General features: G+C 32.6%; 1 protein-coding gene across 1 annotated transcript; it reads left to right on the top strand.

Moving 5' to 3' along the window:
- Positions 1–274: 274 nt before the first annotated feature.
- Positions 275–25,575, top strand: LOC106115808 (uncharacterized). The gene is made up of 13 exons (XM_013309369.1): positions 275–470; positions 13,018–13,381; positions 15,742–15,878; positions 16,469–16,669; positions 18,368–18,604; positions 18,743–18,849; positions 19,259–19,478; positions 19,843–19,992; positions 20,738–20,884; positions 22,088–22,249; positions 23,553–23,767; positions 23,850–24,770; positions 24,843–25,575. Exons 2-13 carry the CDS (start codon positions 13,072–13,074, stop codon positions 25,387–25,389), a joined length of 3,354 nt encoding a protein of 1,117 aa, XP_013164823.1. The 5' UTR covers positions 275–470; positions 13,018–13,071; the 3' UTR covers positions 25,390–25,575.

Genomic DNA, 25,575 nt, shown 5'->3' with positions numbered 1-25,575 from the left:
TTGTGTGGGTGCACAGTCCGGGACCGCTAGCCCCCTCCAGTAGCGAACTGATCGCAGCCGTAATACGACATGTTTGTGTTATAGGGAACGACTCCATGTGCCCCTGCCTATATTTTCGGACAATAGCATCGCCGTTGGATTGAAATGTATTTTTTTAAGTGAATAAAAGATAGTGTCTAAGGAGCATTGAGATATTGGTAAGGTCCTCTTTGTCTTCAAAACAAATATTTTAGTGCGTTTACATAATTCGAACCTGAAAATTTATTGCCGAAAAGACACGATCGTTTATTAGTGTTATGAAAAATAACCTCGTTTGTTTTATTGTGTAATTACAACAGATTATTGACTATTTAACATCAATACTAATAACTTTTATGTGATTGTGGAATAGTAAGCGAAACTTGACAATTTCCGCTCAAAAGTGCCATAGTTTGGAATTTGGTATAAGGTATCTACAGTTAGTGACTTAGGTAAGATCGTTTATATACATTTAAAGATTTTTAAAGTTATATTTTTAATTGTCAGTTAATGTATCACCGTATTTCGTAATTTTACACTTTAGATATATTTTCTATATAAAATGTAGTATTTATATTGCTTGATTCACTTTTTAATTTCGCGTTTAATTCACTACACAATAGTGATTAAGCTCATATGATTTATTTACCAAATAAAAACGTTATTTTTAGCAAATGATTTTGTAAATGACTACTTTATTTATGTCATTGGCAGTAAATGTAGATTTTTCATGTCATTTTGGTAAATATTTTCTTTGAAAAATAGCTAGGTAATTTAATTCGAGTTTTAAGAAACAAAAATAAAAGACGTATGAATATTTAATTTTATGTGCACATATGATCAATCCATTTCGCTGGTGTACCAGAGATTTACTGAATAGAAAATAGTATTGTTAATAGCATATATCTAGTACGTTGCAAGTAATTGCTTAGTACTCAATATTGAATTCTGAACTTAATAATTTTCAGAATATTATAACGAAATTTAAATAATTCTCATTTACATTTTTTCTTATAAATAAGATTATTTTAATTTTTTTATATAAAATTATATCTGAAACACAAATGAAAGAAATAAGTTCTTATTATTACAATTTTGCACGTAATAAAAGTTAAAAACCATTCCAAACAATATTGGATGTAGCGGATTGAATAGAGCTACAATATCTGCTACGACCGTAGCACCCTCTACGATATGCACGATATAATTTTATTACAAGATTTTCACAAACATAGAACATGTTAAATCCTTTTTCAATTGCATGTACATTTGCTTAGAACACTTGAATCAGTTCTGCTGTTGCACGGACCGTTTGTTTATAGAAACGAGCGATACCGCAATTGACTAGAGTCATTGTTTGATGCCGCAAGCGTAAATCTATTGTGTAGAGAAATGTCATAGAGCTTGCCGTATGCAAAGGTAACGTTACATGAAAAAGAGTTTATGTCGACGTTGGAATATAAAATGTGTGGCCTATTCAAATGTTTGCTATGTTAATTTTAAGTACTTTTATATATTCCTTTTTAAGGTTACGTAGCTACAACTCATTTACATTACTAATTGTTTTTGTCACTTTGCATATTCTAAAATTGTTTGATGTTTAGAATAACATTTTCGTAATTTAATATTCTATTCATAATTTTAATTTTTAGTCTTTCCGTATTTGTTGAGACAGTTGTATCCTGTCAAAGTTAACTCATAAAAGGTTACTTTACCAATAGCGTCCAAATCATCAAAATTAACTGGGTGCGAGTTTAATTGTGTAATAACCCGTTTAATTGAAGACTTTAATGGATTAGTGAAATCACTAAGTGATATAATTCTCGAAGCTGACATTGCCCTTGTAGCATTAACGTTTGAGGGAGATAGAATTTCATATTTTCAACTTTAAATAAACTGCAAGTACTGTATGATATTGTAGCGCGAATGTAACACAACACAATAAAGCTCATAAGCTACCGCCTTGAGAATGTGATCATGGCCGCGTCTTCCTTACTACACTTTGGGCAAATATTTTCCAGGAAATTGAATTCAGTGTGGGAAGTTTACATTTTAACTTGGCTTTTCTACGAAAAATAGACATGACACGTATTTAAATCTAGGTATAAAAAGGGATGATTTATCGTAACTAGCGATCGCCCGCGACTTCGTCAGCATGAAATAATTAGCTTAGAATATTCCTGCGTGCATCAGCTACCTCTCGGTCAAAATCGATCCACCCGTTCGTAGTTTACCTCGCGAACAGACACATAAACAGACAGATCGACAGACACACAAATGAAAAAAATGGTGTATAGTTATCAGTAACGTAAATACATCATGACCACGAAATATGTTTTTCTCGATATCATACATAAACACTAATTTTAATCATACACATAGTTTTAATCTTTCCGTTCAATAAGATTTAGAACAGAATTTGTTTGTATCAAGGCATAACACAAGTAATAAATGCTAAGTCAAGTCGGTTCAGTCAATCGGTTTTTTTTTAATTTATTTATTTATATTGGAGGGGAAAAATATAGAATAGAATGACTTATTGAAAATCAATGAAATCGCCACAGGATGCTATATTGTAATAGGAATACATAATACATATTATGTACATAAAAATATATAACCACGATAAACATTACCGTCACATCTGTCGGAAAAAAGAATAATTTAGAACAATATTGTTCCTTCAACTGTCATATTCCACATTATAAATGTCATAACATTTATTACGTACCAGTATTATTTGCGAAGCTTGCACGAGATGATTTGAAATCACTTTTTCATTTGTTCTTCCTGCGGTTATTATATTTCAGATGTCGCTGAATTGCGTGACTAGATGAGATTCGTTCTTTTGTATGTTTTATACGAGCTTTTTGTTGTTACAACCACGTTGAAAACAGTTTGCACGTCAAATTCAACACAAAAAACGGAAAGTTATGCGGGCTTTAACATTCGAATGAATGCATAGAATTTCATTTCAACGTTTATTTATTTTTAAGGTATAACTTTTATGAGAAAAATTAATAGAAAATGCATTTACGTGATTAGAGAATTTTTTAGTTATCTTTCCATTATTATATTTAAAGAGACTTTTAGATATAATATTTACCGTGAGATATTTTTTTTATTTCATGCATATTGCATGAGTTTTATCATTTTTTCAGTTTTCCTGATACATGCAAGATATCTTATACAACTTATCTATCAATTATTTTATATGAGTTTAAACTAGCTTTTAGTATTGACAATTAACATATAAATAATTTACAAATAATGTATAACATAAGACTGTATTTATCTATATGTGCTTAAAAATATTTATATTAATTATTTTTATCTGTTAAATGTGTTTAACTTTAAATTGTCTCATTTTGATTTAATGATTATTTACCCCTTAGTTTATTCAGATTTATGATATTATCTCTTTGTTATCTACACTTTAAAACATATTAAAACTGGGGAGTTATTTAATAATATTCTATATACGTAAACTTTTAAAGCTATATGCAACATTAAAGCAAAACTTTACATCATTAATTTAATGAACGCCACTTATGCATTCATATTAATGTCCTTCTAGGATCGTTATGAACCTCGCTTGCATTTCACTCGAATAATGTACTCGAAAAGTAGTAAAGATAATATTAAGTACCTATTACGTCCAAAAGTTCATCTGGCGGACAATTAAGCTATTTCCATATGAGATTTGCATACAGATTTATGATTATTGCCGGCATTTGCTTTAAACCGTAATTATGACATGTAATTCTAATATATACGACGGATAAATTGAAGCGTCAATTGAACGGACAAATTAATTGGAACGGTTGATGTTGTCTGGTTCATGGTACAAATACATGCCATTTATTATAATTAAAGTAAATATGTTGATGTGACTATATCGCTGAATTACATTAATGAGTTAACTTCAAGCGCGGTCGAGGCACTGGTCCTTTTGTTTATGATCAAGGTATTTGGCAGTTTTATTTTACTATAGAGGATTTTGTTTATTGCTTATCACAAAAGTCAAATACATGCTCCACCCTTCGTAATATAATTGCACAGAAATTTCTTCCTGACTCTTTTAGCCCTATCTTATTCAATATGTAAGGAATCGGTCGAAAAATCTGATAAAGGCAACTCATTTGCTTTTTGTACAAAGTTGTAATATATCTTATCTTTTAAAACATCGCCTGCATTTCAATTCGCTTACAAAGTAATATCTATTTGGAATGCAGAGGGAGGATCTAACATCTATTGATAACAAAATGTGTGGAAAGATAGCTATCCACTGGCGATCCCTATCAGCGTTCTGTCTGCAACCCTAAAGCAACGAATGGGCCGGCCCCTTTGTAATCAAAACAGTAATCAAACGATATGAATTTTAGGGGACGAGTCAAAAGTTTATTTGAATTTTAAATATGGCCTTTGGCGATATACTGTTATTTCTGAGAGATGTGAGATTAATATTTCAATTATTTTGCGTCAAACGAAACGGGTCCGGGAGACCGCGGCACATGTCACCTTTACACACATTTGCATAGGTATAATCAATACAAATAAATAATAAAACAGATGACTTACCAGATTGACTTGACGATGCCCAGTTCATCACTTGACCGTTTATAGAAACTCCGAAAGATCGAGATTGTTCCGCGGGAGTGATGTTGCGCAGTCCTCCATGGTGTGTTAGCTTAGTAATTAATAAAGATTTTAGTAACGTCGTTACGGTCCAACCGGTAGGTGAATAAATCAAATCGACGATGTACGGTAATCCAAAGTCGTCCGAAGGGTTTTCGGGATAGTACGCAACTGTGAGCCTTTCCAGCAGAAGTCCGCGCGACGGTGAAGCCGTCGGTTGTTTTCAAAGTACCCACTTGTGTGAACATCAAAATATGTCTGATTATAAAATTCTTATAATTTGAATAAGTCTTAGAAGTCTTACACATATTTAAGTTTATCATTTTGAATTAAATTTTATACATAAATCTGTTTATAATGAACCAATGAACAATTTATTGTTAACATAAAAGGGGTTTTCATATAAAGTTATCGCGGCTGGGCTTAATTTGGCCCAATGTTCGCTCGCCAAGCAATTATCCACTTGAAATAGTGACTGTATTAGAACCACTCACTTCGTGCTAGCTTAGGCAGGATTATGTTAACCGTCTGTTACTAGTTACTACACGCAGCGAACTATCCAAGGCTTTACGAATATTGCTTAAATAAGAATGTGTGAGCTTGATAATCATAGTTTATTACGCTTAAGTTGGGATTAAGTTTTGATGTACATATTTAGGCCGGTATCGTTAACTTTAAAGTTATAAAGTTCCTTTAATGTTGTAGAAACTGGTTATATGTCTTAATTTAAATTTAGAATTAGGTTGTCTAAGAGATATTTTTCTGTTTATTATTTAATATTGTTTATTCTTTTTAATTTGTATCATAAATTCTTTTTATTAAACAAAAAATCTAATCCTTGTCATTTTTTTAGATATTCTATTCAGAACTAAAACACAAATATCATATTTTTATAAAATTAATTAATTGAACATAAAACATTAAAAGAAAAAAAATAAGCTTCATTGTCGTAGTTTTAATTACCATTTCTTAATTCATTACAGAAAAAGGTAATCAAAATAAAAAAGAATATTTTTAAATAGATTTATGGAAACGACTTGTTAAGCCCACATGGCATCTTGTAACAGCAGACAGAGCTTATGCAAATGAATAAAGGGTGTTTCAAATGGCTCCGCGTCCTGGATTAGTCAGCTGACGTAACGGTCTGTTTTTACAACATCACTTAGTGTACGGACAGCTAAATAAAACAAGCTAATTGAAACAAAGCCTTTTTTTCATATTGATTTTAAATAAGAATAGTCAAGCATCAAATTCTGTTTCCCAAAACTGTTACTAAAAGAGTTTAGTGTTGTACTTATGTATTTGTGTCGCTATGAAAGTTATTCTACCTAGCTTTATAGTAGGGTAGGGTAGGAAAGAAAGGTCCTCGACTGTACATACTATGCTAAGACTTTAATATATATAAGTTGCATAATTTAATATATTTAAGTAGTTATATTAAATATATAGTAAGTGCCACACTTAGTGATAATTAAACTAGACTATAAGTTTTTCAGTAAGTCTAATAAATAACATGGTTATTGGTAATTTCAGTGGAAATTTTTTATCCTACTTTAAACATAAAAGTACCATTACTTCTTAAGTTCCTCGAACAGTGTAAAATATTTCTTAAATGTTAATATTTAAGATTATATTAATAACATTAAAGATAAAGCTTTAATAGCGGCTCGTGGTAATAAAAAATGTATTTTGTTTTATCTAAATCAGGAGAACTATTCATAAGGCTTTTGCGTAAAGGCACTTTATAGCCCCGTCTTTCATAAGTCCGTGTGTATCACTTCTAATCATCTCGTGCTTTCACGCTTTTGTTTTACAGAGGCGTCCCTTGGGTATCTCGGGGCTGGGGCTCGCTTCTGTAGCTTAAGGAAACATTATGTATGTCAATAGTATGAAATGGGAGAGCCGTTTTACGAAAACATTTTGTGATATCATATGTATTCTTAAAGTAAAAGACCCATGTGGGAACCATTAAGCGCGTCGAGATTTCTGGCCGACAAAGGGCCTCGATGTAGATATAAAGCTACGTATAATAGGGCCGTTCCTTTCCATTACGGGCCCTTTTCGAATTTAATACCTGCGGAGCGGCCTATAAAGTTATTGTGGAATTGATGGCTTGTTCCGTTTATTCCGGCTATTTCAATAATAAATGTTTAAATTATTAATGCTATTCATAATGGCATTAGTAGATTACTGAAATTTGCAACTGAGTTTATAGCCCTTCGGGTTGGTTTTCATTCATAGTGGGTTTTAGTTTAATTTGAAATTAAATTCATAATTAAATCATAATAACTTTAAACAACATAGTAGTCTTTAGGCATTCTTAATCATAATAACGTATACTGTATGCTACTAATCAAGCGGCCTTTGTAAACGGCATAATAAAAACTCTGATATTTGTACAGTGGTACAATTTAAATAAAAAATAGATGTTATAAAAAATTGCGTAGAACTACATTTTCGAGCTTAAACCGATTTTATTGGGTTGGAAGTTAATACGTTTAGAAAATTCTTCGCTTTAAAAAAAGAAAAGAAAAGTAATAACACTTTTGTTTCTGATAGTACCGATGATAATGAGTTGATATTATACAGGTTGAATTTTTCATCTTAGAAATATTTGGCGAACTATTACCCCTAGAGGATACGTTTCAGAATAGATGGACTTATTACCAACCAATTTATTATTTCATTTTAAAATAAGCAAGGGAAAATTTACTTAATCAAAATGATACAATTCGTCAAAAGCGCTGACAGAAGAAAGGTTAGTTTTACCTCGAGCCTGAGATTGAATAAAATTCTATATCGACATATAATCTTACTAATAATATAAATGCGAATATTTGGATGTATAATTGACCTTCAGAACTGCTGCATAGATTTGGTATAGATATAGAACACTGCTTAGAAAAACACATTGGCTACTTAACAAGATTTTGGACGAAGTCGCGGGCAAAAGTACAAAGCTACATACTAAAAATATACTGGATTTATAGTTTCGATTAAAACAATAACAACGAAAATGTGTTCCGTTCAGTTACAAAACTTGTTATTGAGTAGAAAATCAAATATATGGCTGCGACATTAAAGTGGATTGATATTGCCATCGAAACTTTTATTACGCTCGATATACCAGCTCGGATCATAAGACAGCAATACAAAAATGGCTACAATTGACTAAAAAGAGAGGCCACGCCACAAGTTCATTCAATAAATATTCCTAACTGCCATTTCGCAAGGAAACAAATGCTCGAAAACACAATGATGGCCCCGACAAAATACAATACTGTTTGAACCAACTGAAGCGTGTTCAACATATTTTGTTTGTTGGAGAAAATTGTGACCACAAACCACGCCTATTTCGACAATTCGTTCCTTTTCTTTGATCGTTTATTTACTAATAAGAGTCTATGTAGAGATGATACAACATGATAAATTCGTTTTTTTGTTACAATTTCCATCTCTATTGTGGCAGATACTTTATATTCATTCATCATTTATGTATTCATCGACACTGCTATTATACGAAAAATGCATTTACATTTAACGCTATTTGCGGTTCGTTATTCTTTGAGAGATTGGATACGTTTTGCATTTTGGCATTCACGTGATGTGTTAAATAATTTAATGTGAGATTTAAATAAATCGTGTTCAAATTACAAATTAACAATATCAATGAGTTTCTGAATATCTATTATATTTAAATTTAAAACTATTTTTGTTAAGTTTTACTAAGTCCCTTCGTACACAAGGCGACGTAAATCTTCGAGACTAATGTTATATCCTTATGTCACAGGTATCGCGTTGCATGTGATTCTTAAACACAACGTAAAATCGTCGACGCGAGTCGTCTATTCGATTATTACAGACATAGCGACTATATGTCAATGATATAGTTTTCCCCGCCATCTTGAAAATCGTGGCGAAGACCTCAGATTTCTTACTAATTACTTTAAAATTAGGACAGGCGTAAAATTTAATTTCTTTTATTAATAAAACAAAAATCCCTAGAATGAGTTAAATCACAAAGTAAAAGCACGTAAAGATAAAATTAATAAAAAACATTTCATTTCAAGGCTCAAGTCTCATCTGCGGTTGCCTTTGAATAATGTTACGCATTAACAAGCTCGGATAGTTCGTCCTACAAGACTGAATGGAGGACGTAATTAATTACGTTGACCGAGATAAGGAGACGTAGGATAGCAAGAACCGTCTTTTCGGCGGGATTGTCTCAATATCTATTTGGCACAACCTAACTAATTCAAAGGATTAATAATATTATTTCAACTTCGTTAAACTTATCAAATATTTCTAAAGTAGATAACAAAATATAATTCTGTATTCGAAGAGTTTAAATAAAATCGATTGCATACCGTGATTTTTTTTAGTAGTTATTGAATTGCACGCTTCACAAAGAACCATGTCCATTATGCGTTGTTTGCGATTTACCGTTTAAGATATGTGACTATTCTCATAACTAAATGACCTTCAGGACTTTTATTTTTAAATGAATTATAATTCACCCCAGAGTTGAAAAAGAAAAAATGGAATAGACATAATGAAAACATTCAACGAAATTTAATGGAACGAAATAAAAACTGTAAATGTAAATTGCATAAAAATCAACATTATTGAAAGTTTTGAGATTTTGCCAAACATGTTTTCGATGAGATTAAAATAATGCAGTATATATATTTGGCGCATTTCTATTATTTGTTTTCATGAATAATGATAGTATTCATCAAGTATCTTTCGAGATTAATTTATCGGCGCGGCGGCAGCGTATTGATTTTCAATCAGTCACATGTGTCCCAAGTTTTATATTACGCAATACACGGTTCGTTTACCCACTGTACATTTCAAATATACCTATTTAAAGTGAACAGATTTTAATTACTGGTTTAAATTTTTTTTATATTATTTTGTTAAGTAGTTTGTGTAAATTTGATGATACTAACATTCTGACTTGGTAATTTTGTTTATAATTTTACTTACATTATCATAAATGCGAAAGTATGGAACGATGGATAGATGGATGGATGGATGGTGTCTGCTGCAAGTAATCTCCGTAACGGTTCAACGGATTTTATAAATTATAGTACAGATTTAGACCATAGTCGGTAAGAACAGTAATGGGCTACTATTTATGCTTTTCTTTTAATTCCGCGCGAAACGGCGTCGCGGGCAACCGTTAGTTTTTGTATAATAATAAAATAAAACAAATAACAAATCAGTAGAAGCGATATACTGTATTATATACGTTTTAAAAAAATTAATGTCTTATAAAACTATTACTTCTTTGGTAAAAATATCTTCATATGTAATCAGCGATTTTTTGGACTTGATAAACTATTTTATCATTAAATTCGCGTTATTATCTGCATTTCCATATATTTATTACTATTGTGCTATTATGGAACTCGACCATACAAAGCCTCACGTTGCGAACAGCTTGTCATGAATAAAGCTAGATGTATGTCAGGGTCATTTATAGTTGAAGTTTGCACTCAATCTTGTCACACAACGCGGAGACAAGCGTAATTAGAATGCATTCGCGTGATAAATCACATATCAATCTTTCCAATTTAATTAATACCATCCATATCGTATCTATCCAATTATTAATGAATACGAAACTTTTATCTGCCTTTATTTAATAATCAAAATGAATCAATTATTATTTCGAATTGTAATACGTCTCTCAATTAAAAACGAGACATGAAGGGTTATAAGTACCTGTGTGATTCAATTGCACGTTGTTATTTATTAATTGCATGAATAAAATGTTTTTAAACCTTTGTTTAAAGTGTTAATATTTGATGAGAAATTAAACAGTCTTTGCAATCCTATATCTCTATATATAAAAGAAAGTCGTGCTAGTGAGGAGGTGGCTTAGAGCCAGGAGACAGACATCGGATACTATTTTTCATTTTTTAATTTTTTTTTCTAATTCATGCTTTTTATTTAACTTACTAATATTATAAATGCAAATGTTTAGTTGGATGTGATGTGGATGAATGGATGGGATGGGTGGGCTACACTAATTAAATTTTTTTATATGTCTACGCGGACGGAGTCGCGGGCGACAGTTTACTTATAGTACTCATAAATTGTAGTACTAAGGTTGTAATATTTTAGATATTTATTTAAGTATTTACATAATAATGTTTTATGGTTTTTTACGTTATTTTAAATATTATGTTATAATCGGAAAAAAATATTCCGTATTATAAATGGAAATTGCAAGTGTAAATTTTAGTGACGTTGAATTTGGTAGCATTTATTTAAAAGGACTTATCCCTCTTTAGTATTTTTAAGTCCCGACTTTTTGTTTGCAATCATTATCAGAGCTTTGCTAGTCATTAATTTGTCACTGTCCAACAAATTATCTTGGCTTATTCGAAGGGAACATTAACCTAGATTTATCTTTCAACAAAAAAATCGGTTTAAGCAAATTGTTTTTTTTTTTAATTCTCAATGCGCACAAGTGTAACTCACAAACTGCATATTTTTCTAAAATTATATTAAAATAGGCGACATCCTACTTTGTACACCAAGATGTTAGAAAGGGAAAAGCCGAACCCAAATGATTGAAAAAGTACATCTGAATATATTGTCATATTGGTGAAGTTCGAGATTTAAAGCTAGATTTAGTGTTAGAAGATTTATTTATAAAAACTAAGTTTTATCCTGGTGTAAAATATTTGATTACTCTAAAATGTTAGGTGTTATTTGCGTAGCTCGTATGATGGATTTGCAAATTTAAACCCTTTGTAAGCACTCCGCATTTGGAAACACAAATTCGCTTTTACGGTCATTTGCATGTTGCTGTGTCACAGTTGCGGTGACTTCTGAATTGCCACGACAAAATTGTACGCCCAGTTCTCGCATTCACAAATTTTACATTCATACAAACATTGTAGTTTTAAAATGTTTTATTTAATCACCAAAAAACAAAGTATCACCTTTCGCTATATACATATACCATTAATCAAAAAGAGTACCCAAGGTCTGTTAAATTTCTTCTTACAATAGACTACGTACCGAATTATAAAAAAAGTATATTTTCGGAACTAAATTTTCTTAACGTGATGAAACTAATGTTACGTATTCTGAAAAACCAACATTTTATATTTTTTAAATGTCCAAAAAAACAAACTAAATATCCGTAAGGTAATTGCTCGATAAGTGCGGAATAGTATATGTATATTTAAATTTTAAGCGTCAATAGCCTAAGGGTTAATGGTGAGGCCGGGGGTTCGAATCCCGACATTCGACTATTGTCGTGAACCATATCCTAGCACAAGCATAGAGCTTAGTTGGAAATCTGCTAATATTTTTTATTAAAAAAAAACATAAGTGTATTACTGTTGGTTTGGGAGACCAAAATCTCATTATAAAACATATCGTCATTCCTCTTTATTTCTTTGATCTTTGACAAAACAGAGATAATATGTTTTAAACGAAAATTTTGATTTTAGAAACCCAAGGGTGGTTATTGATATGGACAGATGTAGGTACATATGGTAAGTGCGAAAGTACAATCGACCCTCCGTAAGTAGGGCAATACATTCAGTAACCCTCGCCGTGCCGCCGACATGTGTGCACACCATAAATAATACTGCGCACCTGTAACTAGTTAGATTGTGCCTAGATAAAGAAATTTAATATTCGCATATGCAGTACCGTTGATTTATGTTACGGCGAAATGTGCGCCATAGCCTCGTGAAATAGTACCGCGTTGAGTTATGAGGTATGAAAACTAACACCGACTGCAAATGTATGCAACTAGCCGCTAGTATGATACCTTACGTAACTTTTGTGTTAGGAAATAAAAAATGAAATATTAACAGTGCTTATTTTTAGTCTTATAGCTTAATAAAGAAGTTCTGTATAGTACAAATAGCTTAAAACTTTGATTTTTTATTAATCCATGTTTAATCTTCTATCTCGTAATCCCTTGTGAATAGATTCAATTAACCACCATTTTGGTCGAAAGCGTTAGTTAAAAAGTATAATTTATGAATAAAAATTATAATTTAAATACAACAAAAGGCTACAAAATATTAGCCTTATATGTTACTAGCTGTCGTCTGCGATTCCGTCCGCACGGAATTGATAAAAAAACTTAATGAGTAGCCTACGTGTTCTTTCAGACTATGTTCTAGATCTATGAAAAATTTCATCAAGATCATTTAAGGCGTTTCGGATATACGTTCAAACAAACAACCATCTATCCATCTAAACATTCGCATTTATACTATTAGTGAGAAGTAAAATAGAATAAAATAAAATAAACTTTATTTCAATAAATTCACGACTTTTCCTAAATGTATTGTTGTTAATCGTAACGTTTCTTTGTTTCAGATAATCGTACGTCTGTGTGGTAAAGAATGTTGTGACAGTACATAAAGTTATACAATGTGTTCTAAATTCTTCAATTACGGAAGTGATATAAGAACTTTATTGTTCATGATTGTATTATTATCATTAAAACTATGCAGTCCACAGGATTTGAACGATGAATTTGTTAATGACGATGTATTAGATTCAGTAACAGATGTAAGTGTAAACACAGAGAAGAATATAAAAACAAACAAAGGTACTGTTGTGAGTTCTTGTAGATCTAGTGAACTGCTCTGTGACACAGGGCAGTGTATATCATTAGATAAATATTGTAATGGAGAAGATGACTGCGGTGATAAAAGCGATGAACCAAAAGCCTGTACACGTAAGTGGTAACTTTTCTTAGTACATAGTGATAAAAAACATTGAAAAATATACCTAGAAGACAAATAGTCTAAAAAATGTACAATGCGTAGCTAAGGATTGGTATTCTGTTAAGTGATGATTCTATTGATGTCCAACAGGGCTAGACAAAGTGCATTCGCTCCGAAGCGATTCCATAACGAAATTCAAAAATTTATAAAACTGACCATAACTTTCGATTAGTCACGTATTTGCCGCGCGTCAGTTTCATACATTTTTAAAGTTCGCTATGGTTTCGCGTCAAAACGAATGCACTTTGTGTAGCTCCGCTGTCCTTTTCATTCTATTCTTTCGTCATAAAGTTCTATTAATCTAGTGCTCTGTCTTCTTAAATTTCAATCAAAATTAAGTGAAAAGTAATTTTATACGACGATTTTGGGTTGATAAGACTCTATAGGGTTGATTACGTAATATCCTCGACATGGAAATGCCAATAGCCTCGTTAATACGTTACGTAACCACAAAAAGTTATAAAGGGAAATGAGTCGACTTGTCGCAGACTTGTAACTTCACGGGGGACCGTGGAAATTGCTCATTTACGACATTCATGTTCCTAAAAGTTTACGCGGAGGCAATTGCGTTCGTAAGTTTTCTACGTTGATAACAAACTCTGTGAGTATGTCAATATGTATTAGAAGTTCATCAAAAGTATCACATAAATGTTTCCTCGTCATAGTGATATATTATTCCGGTATCTTGTTATCTAATTAGTGTTTGGTTAACATATGGATGGACACAGGATATATAGAAATTATTATATGCTACGAAAATAAAAAAAAAATAATAAATGTATAAATTGTTTCAAGATAGAAACTTAACAGAAGATTAATTAATGTAGTCGTAACAAAGTAAGAAAAAATTGCTAAATAAATTTGAAAATTCTCTTTCCATTAGAAAGTCACATCACTAAGGCTAGATTAACAGATTTTTTTAATTCTACGAGGTTCCAAGCTAATGTGTTATGTAACAATCCTAATAATGTTCATATACTAAAAAATCTCAAGATAATAAACTTTTTATAATAACGGAGGTTTGCTGAAACAAGCTTGCTCTTGTAACGTTGCCACGTAAAAGGTCGTTAACCGAAAATATGACTATAATTAACAATAAAACACCTACACTTATCCTTAATATGATGTTAAGAAATTGGATTTTACTTAGTCTTTTACATACATATCAAATTCTACGTATTGCATATATATATATACATATAATGAACTGGATTTGCGAAAGTAAGACTTTAAAAACAATAAAGTTAAAATCTGTACATGTCAGAAACTTGTATTTTACTTTTCGTTTTACACTTCACTCAAAAACGTTTTAATTTCTTCGGAAGCAATGTTTAGGTAATAATTTTATTTTCAAATAATTAGCTATATATTTTATAAGGCATATTAATATTTAAAAAAACACCAAATATACTTTTGTTTACAAGCACAAGATCTAGGGTGTAATGTACTGCAGTGTAACGAGTTGGTGTATGCACCTAATGTCGACCGCCTCACGAATAAATTATGACGAAATAACGCGAACAACTGTTACTCTTAGGCGAGTACATAACCACGTACACAAGCGTGTCTAAGTATGCCATTACTCTGCTAAAATGGTCCATTTGTTTCGAGTCAGCACGCGTAGAACATAATGAAAGAAATTGCCTGTTTTTGTGCGAAATTTTCTCCGTTTTCCAAACCGCATTTGTAAGCAGTGAACGAAGGTGTTTTAATTAAAAATGGATTTATGTATTTCAGATGGTTTTCTTTAACAAGGATAACTTATACATAGTTATATTATATAAAAAAAATTGTAAAATTCTCGTGTTACAATGTTAGTTTCCGTACTCGTCCAAAACGCGTTAACGAATTTTTATCAATGTATATTTTATGAAATGTTATATGCATATTGATGAGGTCTGTCAATCGGCTACTATCTATATTAATCTCTATCTAATCCCGAGCGGACGGAGTCGCGGGCAACAGCTAGTATTATATAAACACTTAAAAATGGCATGTTATGAGTATGATTTGTATAAAACAATTTGATACTAAATATCTTTGAAACAGCTTAACTTAATTAAAATGTATTTTATTACTTAAGTAGTAAAACAAGAAGATAAAATCATTATTAATGAATTTTCTAGCTATAAAATAAAATAATTGGTATCGTGGTAATAACAGAATTGCGTGTTTATGAAACTTATAAATTCAACATAACCTTCTTAATACGTGACATTAATATTTAAAGACATTTTAATAATTCGTAGGATTAAATAATGTACTAAACTTTTGCAAACTAAAATAATAAAATATGTATTTTATTTTGTAGCGTGTAATAGGACTTACATGGGGGATGTAGGTCGTACATACGAGTTGGAAGTGCGCAGGCCAAGAGAGGATCATCTGCCGTTTATATGCAACCTCAACTTCACCGCAACCGGTGCAAATTATGGAGATATTATACAAGTAAGCTAGTAATTGCTTAAATGTAGAATACAGAGGTATTAAGGTTAATTATATTCAAATATTTTTATTGTGTATTTTACACATTAGGAGATTTTTGTCAATGTACTTATATTTCTAGTACCATTCCAACTGAGATCTTTGCTTGTGCTAGGACATAGTAAACGACAGTAGTCGAATGGCGGGATTCGAAGCCCCGACCTCGTGATCTGAAATCCGTACTATTACCCATTAGGCGCTTGATGCTTATATAGTTAGTTAGTTCCTAATTTTTTTAGCTATGTACCAGTCTACGAATTCATAAGTTGGAAAATAATGCCGATACAATAGAAATAATCCTTATTCGTCTAACAAAAGTTTTATATATTACCTACAAATTATCAGTTGCATTCATTTTATTTATGGTTTTTCATGTTTCGGTTTAAAAAAGTGTAGTTGTGCATTTTTAGTTTATCTGGTGCTATATGCCAATCGGCATGAATGAACATTTAACATGTCTCCCTGCTCCTTTGTAAAGCCAACATTCAAGGGTCGCTTGAACAAACCATGTTTGTTATGAACACCAATATACTTATACATCTTATTATTTTCAGTTAACTTTCGACACGTTTACTGTTGGTAAATTCGTGTCGTTCACATCTGACGGATGTCCTGACGGGCATATGACGATCGTGGAGCGCAGCCCTTCGCCTCCTACCGGGCAATGGTGCGGTTCTGCTTGGGGATACACCGTGTACTTCAGCGAATCAGATTCTATAAATATGACATTACGACTCGATAGATTAAGTCAGCAGGTAATACGTATTTATGTTGGTTAATAACATTAGTCCTCTTTTCCTTCTCGCCCTACTTCTTATAAGTAAAGGATAGGAAGTGAAAGTAGATTTTCCGGATGGAAAGGGAAAATATTCTCGTTCTGTGTATCCCCTCTCCGTCGATTATAGGTACTCAACGCATCAACAATTGCGGCTATCTATGAGCAACGGTGGCTTCGATATTTCAGCTATTTCTGTTGGCCGCTCGCTCGTTTGCCACCTTATGATAAAATAAATTTGACTTAAATATTGAAGTTGGACATAAAAGCGATTTTGTATGTGTATTTTGTACTCCTGTAAAAACAAAATATATACGACTATGATGTAGATGGGTAGATAATGCCGTATACTTTTATCATTATTAGAGGTCAAATTATATGTTTGCGTTAAAAGAGGGAGGCAGTTGAACATGACTCTATCGATTAGGTAAACATGTAATGGTATTTGAATTTATTTCACGTCGCAGTTCAGATGAGTCATCGATGTTAATTTAGCCATGGCGTGTGTACTGTAATTACCTTTGCCTTTATATGAAACCCATAATTTCATACTTTGACAAAGAATAAAACGAACTTTAGTTGACGAGTTGCTTTAAAGGAAAGTTTAGTTTTAGTTACCCTTCATGCCATAAAACGATAAAAGGAACTTTATAAAAACGAAATGGTTTTGAAAGGATTCGAACTTGATAGTTATTGATTACATTAACGCTCGTAATAATATTAATATTTCATTTTTTTAAGTAATATATCACGTGTAATAAATACGTGTCAATAACCAATGTAGTTATCAACGTTAAATCATATAGTATCATAGAAATATATACCATTCTGTTAATCCACAGAATAATAGCTTTCACCTTAGTACAGTAATTAACAGATCTGATACATGGCAACATTAATCTCAAAAATGAGCAACGATATTTATCTTCATTAAGAAAGTTCGACCGAAGATCCCTTTATGTTCTGTGTTGTAACTAAGTGTGGATTTGCGCCTGTGACTTAACTAATATTTCACATCGTCCCGCTTTTAACGCCTCGCTGCCCTTCCTTTATCTGGCGTTAGCAGTCGAATAATGTGCACCGAGGGTTGAACTTTCGATCAATTAATTAGACGATGATTACGGACACCCTCTAGAGACTACGATAAGAATTTCACCGCCTTAATAATTTTGCTTCAACAATTTGTTATGCGTCAAGGTTTATTTATGTACCGTGTTTATTTAAGCGTTAAATTTTATTAAAAAAAGAAAGACTATTGACCTGTAAACGTTGTTACTTTCCTATACAAATCTACACAAAGAATTTGTTAGTGGAGGTAATTAAAAATTGACATGAACGTATGAATAGGTTGTTTAGTAATAGGCTAATATTATGATATCCGATTAGTCCTCGTCGTTTTAAAAAGCTAACTATGCGATACTATTCTCATTGCTTTACTAAGGAGGGTCAGATAATTAGTAATAGATTAAATTTAAAAGGGTACGGGTTTAACATTACACGGTGTACATTATTATTGTATTGAAATAAATCATGTATTTTTTATTCTGTTAAGTTTTCTATTCGTATAATTTGATACGTTTACGTTGTTCAAACTAACACATCTCGTGTTCAAGTTTATCGCGTGTAATCACGTCGCGTCAGAAATAATTACATCGGTACTGACGACGTTTGCTTTTAGGGAGTCGGGTACAATTTCGACTTCAAGTTGGCTTACAAGTTTCTACGTCGGAGTGAGGCCCGTCTGAGATACGGAAACGCTACGGTGGGTGCGTGGCGGGGAGAACGGGTGCCTGGCACTTACTGCGACCGCATTCTCACCGACTGCGATCTAAGAGCATGCCGCATCCAGTCTCCCAACTTTCCCGGCGTATATCCACGGAACGCTACTTGCACGTACCGCATTGAACATACTAAGGTACACAAAAGATACAACTTTATACGAGACCACTTCAGTCTAAGTTCTCTAGTGAACATAACTAGAAAATATTATATTGAAATATCTAAGTTTTAAGAATATCTAGAATATTTTGTAATATACACTAGTATTTTTTAGATACCAGCAGATAAACATGTACTACTAGCTGTTAGACAAACGAACAGTCATAAAATACATATCAAAGATCAAATAGTGAAATATGACAGAAGTCAAAGAGTTCTCAAGTAAGTATATTTGTAACGATTTCTGATTTGCATTTATTTCCATTTTATGGAAGATTTCAGTACTTAATTATAAAGTGGAAAATGTTTTCGGAAAACATTTTTATCTGACTTCTGACTAATATTATAAATGCGAAAATTTAGATGGATGGATGGATGTTTGTTTGAAGGTATCTCCAGAACAGCTGTATGGATCTCACTGTAAATTGACATAGATATAGAACATAGTCTAGAAGAACACATAGGCTACTCGGAGTCGCGGGCGATAGCTAGTTAATAAAAAAAATGGAAATAAGCACTAGAACGCCGATTGAATTTAATTTGGAAATCTAAAGTGTAAAAGTCGAACTTCACAAATGCCTGAATTTAAAGTTAAAGAACCTATTCTAACGTGTAAACATTACCATCGTAGGATTTGGGATCAGTGTAATGTGGTTCAAGATTATCTCACAGTATGGGACGGGGCAACCCGTGAGTCTCCCGTGTTAGTACGTCTGTGCGGAGGCGACGCGGTGCCCGACATTGTGAGCCGTGGCCCGCACATGCTCCTGGAATTCCACACGTCTCCATACGACAATCCTTTTCATCCGGTACCGTTGAGCTATTTACCGGGATTCGAACTGGAAGTACAGGTTGGTTACATGTAGTATTACAGATTAATTTTCAAAATAAGTCGAATCGATTCTTTATGTGCATTTTGAATGTTATTTTGAGAAAAAATAATAAAAATACAATAATACGTTTACATGTATGAATAATTATTTATACATATAACCTTATTTGTCGACTTCAAAAAGAAGGAGGTTATCAATTCGTCCGTATTTTTTTAAAGATAAATATTAATAATGAGTATACAGCCCAATAAAGCGTAGGCTAATTCGTCCAGTCAGCCATGTGAACAACGTGGGTGACACTAATTCGATACATTTAGGTTTCGTGTTACGCCGACATGAAATAAGATTGATATTACTTTAGCGTGTAAATTTGATTTGGTAGGTCTTATACGTGGATAAAGATTCCCACTCGTACGTGCGCGCCGACGGACGATGTCGATTTATTCTCCGCTCATCTGACAAAACAAGCGGAATATTGAGGAACCCAAGGCATTCTCTACCGCCGAATACGTCTTGCGTTTATTTCTTTCAGGTACGTATTCAGAATATTGTTACTATGATATGTTTTATATAGTGGATATAATTTTTTAAGAAAGAGTTACTAACCTAATGTGATAAAACGATATCGTAATCAGTTTTGAGTGTAAATATTTCTTTATATCCAACATGTTTACTTTTATTTTTAAGCAGATTATAGATAGTTTGAAAATTGTTACCTCTTTAATAGTTTAAAAAACGCAACCAAACAAATAAAAATATGTATCATTCAAAACTTTTTGTCATATCCGAATTGACTTGAAATGGTTTCGGCAATGTTGACTTGTTTGTGTTTGTAAAAGGTTTGAACCGTACAGCCAAAAGTGCAAAACTAAAACAAATATGCAAACTGCAACTAAAATAACAATATTCTGTATCACTTTATAGGATAAACTTTTACGAACAAGTTCTATGAAATTGTTAAAGAAATTTCAACTATTTTATAACACAACTGAGAAACTAACAATTTAATTTTAATATTTTAATAAAGCTATAACAATCGATTACACCTATTTCTTCTTCATATTGTTTATTTATTGTTCATGTACGCAAAGTTTTATTTTAATATAGATAATTTTATTAAAACAGTTACACAGTGAAATAAAATTAACAAAATAACAAATTAATTGCTCAATGAATTCAGCTTCACTAAAATTGCCAACAGATCTAATTTACAAAAGTAAATAAATTGAATGCAATTTATCTGGGAAAAATATGTTGAAAAGATTCCCTTTTTCCAGGGCCGTGCCAACGAGATTGTGTGGGTGTCATTTGTGAAATATCACGCCACGGGCACAGATCCGGCCGGTTTTGATCAGCAGAAAGACTGCTCATCGCAACTCACCATTTGGGACGGTGCGGCACCTGATGCCGACCTCGATAGAAAGGTATTCTAATACAATATCATTTATTTACATTAAAAAAATATTATGCCAGAAATTGTCTGCCAGAATTGTCAGAAATGCAAAAATGCGTCTAACGAAATTTGTGCATGCCTGTAATTGGCATACATATGTAAAATGTTTGTGCGATTTTTGTTTTTCTGTTATTTTTTATATGTATGCTGTTGGCCTGTCTTAATAAATAAATAAATAAATTAATTAATTGTAATATGCATTCATACATACTGTTATACATAACACTAGCCTTACTAAAATATCGACGTTTATGTCCCTTCACTATTCATTCTGACACTGGACTTTGTAACGAAAGCACGTCATTCGGGCTAAGTAATTCTAACTAGTACTGTCTAAAAATACTTAACTCCAGGACTTTTTGGTGTGTCCAAAAATACAATAGGACAGCCAACTTACGATATTATATAATAGGTACAATTTACTTCGACTCAGATTTTCCGTGAACTATAAGTTAAGTACTCTAATGTAATAAAAGAAACAAAAGAAGGAGTATGATTAAATTTGCATTAATTTAACGCACAAGTCCAGTATTAATGAAGATTAATGCGATGATACAAATAAAGAAGTGGTATAAAATTAGGTTCTCACCGACTTTATTCGTGCCATTTCACTTTGCCAACTACCGCTACCTTACCACTTGACGTCGGCAGCCAAACATTAATTTTCTTTAATGTGTCTGAGCACTCTTACCGAGTTCTCTACCGACTGCAGTGCGGTGTTTCGTTCCATTCATTCGCAATTCCTTTGCTTGCATTAAGAATGGATGAACACTAAAACTTCCGAAAGAGTTTTTTGGCGTTTAATCAACTAATTTTACTTTTACATTGAAAGACTTTATTGTCTTGTTTGAAACGAATAATAGGACCTTTTTGAGTCGTTACAAGTAATTGAATGCTAATTTTAAAATCTTAAATTAAAATTAATTTTAAAAGGAACTACTACTTTATTGTAGTTTAAAATAGTACATTATATAATTTATATGTTTAAATTTTCGTGTAATATTCCTTTTTATATCAAATCGTTCGTCGTTGATTCATCAAAGACCTAAACTCGAAGAAGTTACGGATGGACACAAAGAATTTTTTTTTAATTTATCCATTTTTCATATGCGAATAACTTAAAAGAAATACATATACAATTTGAAAGCAGATTAATATAATAATTTTCTTACAGTTAGATATGAGTGATAAGAAGTTACTTCTGGGTTCGTTCTGTCGTGAAGAATCGCCGCGGTTGTGTGACCATGCACTTCTGTCAAACGCAACCAGAGCAACCAGACCCTGTGCACCAAGCGAAAGCTATATAACTACAGGTCCAGCGTTAACAATATTACAGGTCAGTGACAACTGGTGTAATAAATTTTGAGACATCACTAAACTGATATTGTATTGTTCCTCTCATATTTCAATAAACTTAAAAAATCGAGGCGCCAGTTACTACCAAGCTTGATATAAACGTACATATTACATATTAACAAAGCGTAACAGTTATTGATTGTAGGTCTATTCACATTAGCGAATCCTAGGAAATGTGTTTCAAACTCAATATATTAATGTAAACAGAATTTCATACAGTCAATACTTTGTAAGAAATGCTTTCATGTTATTGCATAAATTAAATTAAAAATCTAATAAATGTGGACAAGTCATTCGCACTACACTGTTCAAAATGGCTGTGCTATTTTTAACACTATCTTTTATTCCTTATTCCCTTCGAATGTAGAATTCTCGAAGCGTTGAAACATTAATCGGGAAGTAGACAGATAAGTCAAGCGCGCGCGGGCATTGCATTTGCTATGGTGAATAATGCAAGGGACACGTGCGGACTCCACTTTGCTCTCAGTCATGGAATTCTTTAGCACAGTCGTGTTATTTCGAGCAACGTAAAAGTGCAACAGAGTGTTATCTCATATAATATGTATCATCATCAACTCACTATACATATATATATACATATATATGTATACGTCCCCACCGAGGGCTCGAAACTTACCCTAAGTTAGGGGTGACTAGGTTATAGTCAACCAGTGCGGGTTGGTTGACTTCACAATTTTTTTTATAGATATATAAATCGAAAAACACATTGTTACATGGCGGGATTCGAACCCATGAACAGCAGATTACAAGTCAAGTGCTTTAACCCTTAAGCCATCGACGCTTCACGTATGTAACATACTTAATTGTCGAAAGATACTTCTAACAAAACTCTAAAACTACTTTCTTAATATTAGTTATCTGAATTGTTCATTGCAGGCGAAGACTTTCGACTCAATATAGGATATCAGGTTTATCCAACTTGATAAAGTCACTAGTTTGAAACTGTTTTATTATTCCATATTAAATACAGCGCAGCGAGGACTCCGGGAAGTTCTATAACTATAAATTTGAAGATTTGCTCAAAGAAAACGTCATTAATTTTGATTCTTGTAGATCTCATCGAAATCAAATGATAATATTATCATTTTCTTTCGTGCCTTATTATAAAAGGAACTAACGGTTTTTAATTATATTTAAATTAGATATGATTATGCATAATTTACATTTCAACCTGAATGTTTTCATAAAAATAATTCAGATAATTTGTTTCTACAAATATTTGAGTAAACTTTCACGAATTTTTATAGTAAAGTCTATTGCAGGAACTACGTCAAGGATCTGCGCTGTATCCAGTATCATTCTTTCTCCGTTACGAATTTGTCGACGTAAGCGAACAAGGACAACCCTTGACGGACTCTCGCTCCGCTTGCGACAGAGTTTTCAAATCCGCACAGACCTATTCAGGAAGATTTCAAGCACCTCGGGCTATATTTTATTACGGTAGAGGAGGCGCACAAAATCTTACATGTATTTTAAGGTAAAAGTATTCGTAAACTATTATTTTGATTATTTAGGAATTAAAGGGGTTTAGTTAGAAATTTTATCATTTATATTTACAGATTCGAAGCGAAGTATGGAGAAAGAGTGCAACTTACATTTACTAATACCTATTTTGGTAATAAATATTGTATTACATACAAAGATAGTAGAAGCAGTCGTTGGGTATGCGACAAACCAATAAAGAGAACGATCGGAGGCGAGGGGTACGCTCAAATTATTATTACAGAGTATCCTTGGGAGGGGGTGCCCATACAAAGAGACTGTCTTTGCACCAATCGATCGGAGCCGTTAAATATTCATACCTTAACCGCTCCAGTTGTAGAAGTAAACTTTACTGTGACTATGATGAATATTACTGAGGATTATGATGATTTTGCATTTGATGGTGAATTTAAATTTGTTCCCACTGGCTCAAGCGATGAATCTATTTGTTCGTCGGGATGGGGAGAAAGGCGATTACGAGGAAGTAGTGGCGAGATTAGATTATATGACAAAAGACAGATGCCCATACCGCCAGAAGTGATTGGTGATCGTAATGTTATATCAGAAAGCGTCAGAGCCGAAGTCGCATGTGTACATCGACCATGGCTTATAGAACCTGGAGGTGATGAAGTAACTCCATTACATGGCAGGTATTTGTACATGAAATTGCCAGGATTTGAAATGTCATCGACCTCGACATTTTGCCCGACACCAAATAGAATATACATTTATGAAGCTCATGATACAACAAAACCAAAAGAAATTTGTCCAGACGAAAATGAGTCTATGGAATTGTTTTCCCCTGGTTGGAGCGCGGCCCAAACGAATTTAGAATCATCTCTAAAGCCGCATGCACGGAGTTACGTAATTGATTTTCTACAACACGAACCAGCCGATTATTCAATCAAGTGGATAGAGGTCATGAAAAAATCCGCAATGGAGAATGAAGCTGACTCGGTATTTTTTCAAACGTCCATTTCTCTCGAATGTAGATACAAGTAAGCAATTATTATACTTATATTTTTTTTTAATTTATTATGTAACAATTATTGATTAAGTTTTAATTTTAGGTGTCCAGAGTTAAACGCGTGCATACCTTTCACATTGTGGTGTGATGGAAATGCGCATTGTCCTTCAGGATATGATGAAGAGGATTCTAACTGTTCCTTCAGAATATCATTGCCTCCTCCATACGTTGCCGCCGTTGCAGGCGTAGGATTATTGTTATGTGCTATAACAGTAGCATTATGTGCTTGTAGAAGACGTCGGAGAAAAGAGAAGCAATTCAAAGCAAGACTAGATGGTGCATTACCATCTGAAGAAAGACCATACGATCGAGTAAAAAGTAATGGTGTTGCAGAAACCATACCTCAATATGCAACAGTTCAAAAGTATGCAACACTGGATAAATATAGTTTAAGTCAAAAATATAGTGCCGGGTTGAATGATGCTAGATATTATGATGAAGTATCACAAAGAGATAAATTAGCGGACACTAGATACGCGAGTTTAGGTCGTGGTAATCGATGTGCCCGTACTGATAGTATTCGAGGTAACGGTTCTAGAAGACCTAACCCCGATATAGGGTACCCAGATTTAAAAGACGGTTTCTGTTGATACAATTCTTTTAGTATCTACGTGTTTCTAATTTTCTATTACATTAGGTGATAAATATTTTTTTTCACTTTGCTCTCGAGAAAGTAATACTAAAGACTGAATTGGCATAAAAATCTTTGCTAAATAGTCATGATTTTTTTTTTGTATTTTATATTAATTTGTTATAGGACTCTATGCTCACTTCAT

The sequence above is a fragment of the Papilio xuthus genome, unplaced genomic scaffold, assembly GCF_000836235.2.
Source record: "Papilio xuthus unplaced genomic scaffold, Pxut_1.1 DF827777.1, whole genome shotgun sequence".
NCBI lineage: Eukaryota > Metazoa > Arthropoda > Insecta > Lepidoptera > Papilionidae > Papilio > Papilio xuthus.
This window is presented reverse-complemented; position numbering and strand designations above follow the sequence as displayed.